The following is a 6,679-nucleotide window of genomic DNA, read 5'->3' as shown; positions in this document are numbered from 1 at the left end:
GATGAAAATTAGTTTCCTTATATTGTATGCAATTTGTATTTTATTCCGGGTACCTATGTACTAAGCAAATTATAAATCACATGACATATAGACGTCCATGAAGATTGATACTAAAGTGAACTTATAGGAACTTTGTTCTTTTATAGGATTAAGTGGTGTTGGCTCAGTTTAATTCCGTAATCTTCGGTTAAGAATCATGTCTTTCAGTTACTGGGACATCTCGGCTCTACAAATGTTATTGATTACACAAGCCTAAATCTGACAAAAGTTCGGAATCAGAAGGCAGACGTAGTGCAAACGAAGGATTTTGATTCATTGATTTTGAATCCGATTACTCCATCATCCTAAGTTTTTAACCTATTCGAACCTAAGTCGTCAAAAACTTAATTAATTTAGAGGATATTGTCCGTAGAGGCCAGACCAGAGATTTTAAGGCAGGCTCTTAGGATTGCCTGGATTGGATATAGTTACGTATAATTAACGAATGTAACAAAGTTTAATCCAATAACAATAAAAACACTTATTTATTATGTTTTTGACGTTACGTATTAGAAGTAAGAAGTAAATAAAAAGTCTGCATAGGATATTTCGAAATAATCATAATACATTCATATTTTATTTTCTCCAACAATAATTTATTATACAAATTATAATATATGTTATATGTAGGCCAGTGTTTTCAATGTTATTATAATATTTTATTAAGAATCATACATGTGTGGCCTTTAGTAGCATGTCTTGGCATTGTAAGTAACGACGGATTATTATGATGAATTTTTGAGTGATTTAACTTATCTAAATTACAAATGAAATGCTTTCATATGTCATCACTCTACTAAGAGCTGACAACTACACTTGTCACAAAAATTAACTTCACTTTAGTAGTAATGTTAAGCCTTCAAATGCACTAATATGAGTAGTAAATAATAGATACAATTACCTTTTATTTTTTATTTAACTGATTTAAACTATAAAACTGTTTGAAGTCGGTGCCAGAAGATTGTTGTAAAATTCCTTATTTCCTATTTAATTATAATATATTTTTAATAAGTTATATTATAATATATTTTTAAGTTGCTAAATAAAGTGAAATATAACAGTGCACATATTCAGTCAATTTTATAATACACAAAAACATTTTAGTTACAGTTAGACACCCAATGGAGTGCGTCTGAGCGATTTTTGGGCGCTATTGGCGCTAACGTCTGTTATGGTACTATCGAAGTCTGTTTATTTTTTTTTTCAATTACAAGAAATTAGACGTTAATACTCAACTAATTCAAAGAGAATGTCTCACAAATTAAAAAAAAAATATTGTTATTCAAATGATATTATTTGCATGTATGTGTTGTTTACGCCTTAACAATTTATCTAGATTGACTTTTGATTTTTAAAGTAATGTTGCAATACGTCGAACAATGTACAAATAATGACTGAAATGAGATATGTGTATCTCTCAATTCCGTGTTAATCGAAATCTATGTTACACTAATTCCTTTTATCAAGTTTATCGGTATTTATGATAAGAAAAATATTAATTATTTTTGTAATAAAAAAAGGATTAAAGAAAAAGATTATATTTTTATAAAATAATTATAATAAATACACAATTACAAAACGTATTTGACATTTATTTACAGCACCAGCGTCCACAAACAACTGAATCTTACTTTACAAATTTAGTTGAGTTGATCGGGCATGATGATGACGGGGGAGGGAACGACGGGGAGTTCAGGGTTTCCGATTTGTACGGGGGCGGGGACGACGGGGAGTTGTGGGTTGCCGATGAGGACGGGCTCGGGAACAACATCAGATTCTTCAGCTTCTTCGGCGATGATCACTGGGGTGGGGGGGATTTCCTCCACTGGGTTAACGGGCACGTCGATAACATGAGTTTGGGAGTTGATGTTCAGGATGATTTGAACAACGGGGGAGACAGGGGCGTTCACTGCTTCGTCAACAAATTCAGGGCCAACAACGACTCCTTCTTCTCCTTCAACGATGGCGGGTCCAACACTGATTGATTCCTGTCCGATGATAGCGGGATCAACGAAGATGCCTTCGTATGAGTCGTCGTTGACAATGGGAGATGGGCCAGTGAGTTCTGGCTTGACGAGGACTGGGCTGGCGAAGGCCACAGCCACGAGAGCAGCAGAGATGAGTAAGAATTTCATATTTAGCTGGAATAAAATAATTTAATACACATTAAAAATTATTAAAATACTAAACAACAACAAAAACAAACTTGTTGATTTTTTAATAAAACAATTATTAAAACTATATTTTTGTAGACTTATGTACCTTTTGGTTTAGTTTTCCAACAACTGTACTGTAGAAAGAAAATATTGTAGTTTTTATACTTTACGTTATCAGGGGTGAGTTATAATCGTTGTTATGCCTAGATAACATTGATTGCTGTTAATTCCTATTTAAGATAATATTCTTAGGATTAACGTATGATCGATTTGCTTGGTTGGTATAATAAGGTTTATAATTTCAGTAATTATGTGGTGAGCTCTCATTGGTGTGAATAATGTTTGTAAATAAATTATTGTTTAACTATTTGTAACATGTAGTTTTGTAGTAAGTATTTCTTTGTTTGTGTTTAAGGATCTATTATTTATTCAAAATCGCTAGTTAATATTATATTGTATGAATATGATGTGTGTATCTGATAAAATATATGATTGTTGAAACGCTATTAAACGTATGAAAGATATATTTTATGTCAGAATACGAATCTTGAATAAATACAAAAAACACAACATGCTTAAAATAGGTTAAAAAAAATAGTAAAAATAATTGTAAAAACAATTACACACGCATCCACAAACATCGACGCACACACACATAACAAAGTATATTATTTAATTAATTTAGTGTTATTGATATTGCATTTCCATATATTAAAGACATATATTGAGGGGATGCTCATTAAAACTGTTGATCATTCGGCTATAATGATGAAGGTCACTCTTTAGAATTGATACCCTGCATGAAGAGTAAGTTCATCAAATAAAACCTAAAGTAAGCTGAGTGTCGACTTTTAAAATAATGCAGCATACATTAATTAATATTAATTTAACTTGTTTTTTTAAACTGGATAGTAAGGCTTTTGTGCAAGTTCCTACACGAACACCTGCTCGGTAGGTATTACTGTGTTTCGGTTTGTACCATGAACCAATGCAACTACAGGCACAAGAGGGGTTGTTCCTAAGGCTATAAGAAATGGTTAATATTTCTTACAGTGCTATGTCTATGAGCGGTGGTAATCATTTGCCAATCTACTTACGTATTTCAAATGAATACAAAAAAAAAAAAATATATTGTTTGTTCAATGTATTTTGTATAATTATATTCGTGCTAGTCAATTTTTGGCATATCAAATAACATATACTCATTATTTTTATTTTATCCTACCTCCAGCATAAACATATTTTACAAATATATACAACATATTTGACTCTGCCCTTATTTGTTTCAGGAACAATTATTTTACGTCAATTAACTTATATTGACATAATTATTCCGTCAAAATATCAAATGTGTTCGTTAGATTGGAGATTGAAAGATCATCCCTTAGTGTTATACTATATTATGAATTTGTAATAAGTAATTAACAGTCTTACTTCCCGTGATATTATTAGGTTTTATAATTAACTCTTACACAATTTTAACGCGGGTATAACCGCAAGCTATCGCTAGTTTGTTAACATGGTTATGAACAGCATTTCAGAAATAAGATTGCTAGATTTTGTGAGTCTGTTTATCAGCCTTAAATAATAATAATACTCTTTATCATAGCCGGAAGACACCCACTTCTTGACAAAGGAATCCCTCAAGGATTTCGAAAGGGCGGGTCATCCTACCCGCATCCAGTGGCTTATAAATAATATTTCCTGTTAATTAGGTATTTGTTTTAAGCATCATAATTACAGAAATAAATAATCTACAACGCCTTTAAGGATTACGAGTTTTAGCCAAATCCTCATCATTGTTTATCACGATATATTTCATTATAATTTATTATTTTTATTTGATAACATTTATTTTACGACGAATTTGTTATTAGTTCTTGTAAATTATCAATATTTGAATTTCGAATGCAAATTAATTTATTTTTTAGTATAGGATTAAACGTTTTAATACAGCGGTTCTAAAGAAGAAACGAAAAACAAAATATAGAGAGATTTTCTTTCTTCCTTTATTCGCAAAGGAAATAGGTCAGTTTAGAGATACATTTTATTTTTAATTTATAAATTATCAATTAATATTTAATTATAATAATTTCGTCCGTTGCATACATTTTTAAAGGTTACGCAGTTTTAATGTATGTGTTCCAATCGAAGTAGGAATAAAGATAAACAAACTTTAGATTTACGTATTTCATGCGATTTTGTGACTCAGCAGTATTGAGCATTACTAAGAGTTTGTGATTAATATATCTTTATAAAACAACACTTTCATTCTTAACTACTCATATCCACTTTAATTTTACTTCCGATAACAGTTTTGTCGACGTTCAAAACGCAATTTTTCGCAAATCCATAGTGGATATCATATACATATTAATGATGCTCTTGACCAATGATATCGCGACCAATTTGCTGTCAAATATTGCTTATTTGGCTTTTCTCCTCTTATAGTTGGAATAGAATATAAGTCTTTGCAAAATTATACTTTCGAAAAAAAAAACAGCGGTTCGGAAAGACTCAAATCAGACCTAAGAAGAACCGGTGAAAGAAACTCAGTGGTACTTTCTTTCAACAATTGTATATACATTATAAATATAAAAGTAACTCTGTCTGTCTATCTGTGGCTCTTTCATAGCCAAGTCGCTGAATCGAATTTGACTAAATTTGGTTTGAAAAAAGCTTAAACTCCAATGAAGGCTACTTTTTATGCTTTTTCCTAGTATTAATGTTCCTTGTACTAGATTAGTTTGTGCATTATTATTAAGAATATATTGGTAGGTGACTACTCGAAAATATTTTAATTTCTTCAAATCCGTTTCCTAAAGAAACTTTGGTTCTCAGATTACATATTGCGCGAAAATACTCCTACGCAAAGCAGGTTATGAAAAAAATAAATAATAGTATTTAGTGATGTTAGGTTATTTATACAATACAGTTTAATGTTAATATAATTTGCTGTCGTTTTGGCATTAATATAGAGACATGCCGCGGTCGCATGCTGGTTACCGCGGTATGCGCCGTGGCTGTGGGTGGCTGGGAATCTGCCGCATTGACCATTATGGAGGGATGTATTATTAACTATCGACCGTACCTCATTTTACTTAATAAACGTATATGTATTATAACTGTGCAATTTGTGAAACAATCAGGTAGAAAATAATAAAAGAAAAATAATAATTTGGTTGACATAAAAGTTGAATTAACAAGAGACGTTTATAATAAATTACAACTTAAAAGTAAGTATATAAGTAATTATATAACCGCCTTTGACAATTTATAAAAAAATAACATACCTTATTTTAATGAAACTGAATATATTGCCATGTAAAAAATTAACAACTTTATAACGACGAAGATATACTAAGTAAGGAAGAAAGCATGCAACATTTTTAGGCTCGGCAAGATGTCGACTGAATCGTTTTGATGAAACCACTTAACTTAAGTTGAAAGATAAGTATATAAAAATAACATTGCAAGCCTCAAATCAGTAAAGTCTACGGTTAAATTAAAAAAAAAAACACAAGTAATCGTATCAAAATGCTATGAGCGAGGTACGATTTATATTAATTACCTGGTAGATTAAAAACTACCATTATCAATCCAAATATCTTCTTTGCCCCATTTTGTTAAATTACTGCTAACGATGAAAACCTATAATGAGCTTCGATCATTTTCTTTTTATGTCAGAATAGAATAACACCTTTGCCTATAAACTTTGGCATAATAACAAATGTAAAACATTAATTATGGAAGCATTTGATGGAGCTGGAAGACGCGAATCTGAACAGAGTAGTTCACCGAGTAACGGCGAGGTATTCATATTGGAAATCGTTAGATCGATTGGGAGCGAATAATTTAAATTCAGAAGACGATAGTGCAATATATGTAGATTACAGTGTGATTTCACTGAGAATGTGCAAGTGTATATAACAAAGTAAAATTGTAAATAATAAATTTCGCGAGATTATAAGTTATTTTCTAAGTAAAAATGTAAAGTAACACCCTGTTACTTTCCACTTCTGGGCTTAGGCCTCCTCTTCCTTTTGAGTAGAGGGTTTGGAGCTCATAATTTACCACGTTGCTCCAATGCGGCTTAGTGGATACACATATGGCAGAATTACGTTGAAATTAGACACATGTAGGTTTCCTCATGATTTTCCTTCACCGCCGAGCACGAGATGAATTATAAATATGTCATATAAATTAAGCACGCTAAATCAGTGGTGCTTGTCAGGGCTTAGATCCACAGTCATCGGTTAAGATGCATGCTTTCTAACCACAGGGTCATCTCGGCTCATATTTATTTTTATTATGATAATAATGTATAGATGGACTGGTAAATCGGCTGGATGGTCATCAGTTAATAAGAATTATTACTTTTTACTTTCTTTAATATTTAATTGAGATAGACCACCAGTATCACCCACTCATCAAATATTCTCTAGCTATCTAAGGATACCTAGTTATTGTTGTGTTCCGGTTTT

At 31.4% G+C, this 6,679-nt stretch overlaps 1 protein-coding gene across 1 annotated transcript; it reads right to left on the bottom strand.

Annotated features, from left to right (window-relative positions):
* Positions 1-1,577: 1,577 nt before the first annotated feature.
* Positions 1,578-2,180, bottom strand: LOC125065566. Its single transcript, XM_047673250.1, has 2 exons — positions 2,017-2,180; positions 1,578-1,977 (listed from the first exon to the last, which is right to left on the bottom strand). The coding sequence occupies exons 1-2, from the start codon at positions 2,172-2,174 to the stop codon at positions 1,680-1,682; spliced, it is 456 nt and encodes a 151-aa protein (XP_047529206.1). The 5' UTR covers positions 2,175-2,180; the 3' UTR covers positions 1,578-1,679.
* Between the last annotated feature and the right edge of the window lie 4,499 nt (positions 2,181-6,679).

This window comes from Vanessa atalanta, chromosome 1, assembly GCF_905147765.1.
Source record: "Vanessa atalanta chromosome 1, ilVanAtal1.2, whole genome shotgun sequence".
Classification (NCBI taxonomy): domain Eukaryota; kingdom Metazoa; phylum Arthropoda; class Insecta; order Lepidoptera; family Nymphalidae; genus Vanessa; species Vanessa atalanta.
Note: the sequence above shows the minus strand (reverse complement) of the source record. Positions and strands in the feature narration are given on the sequence as shown.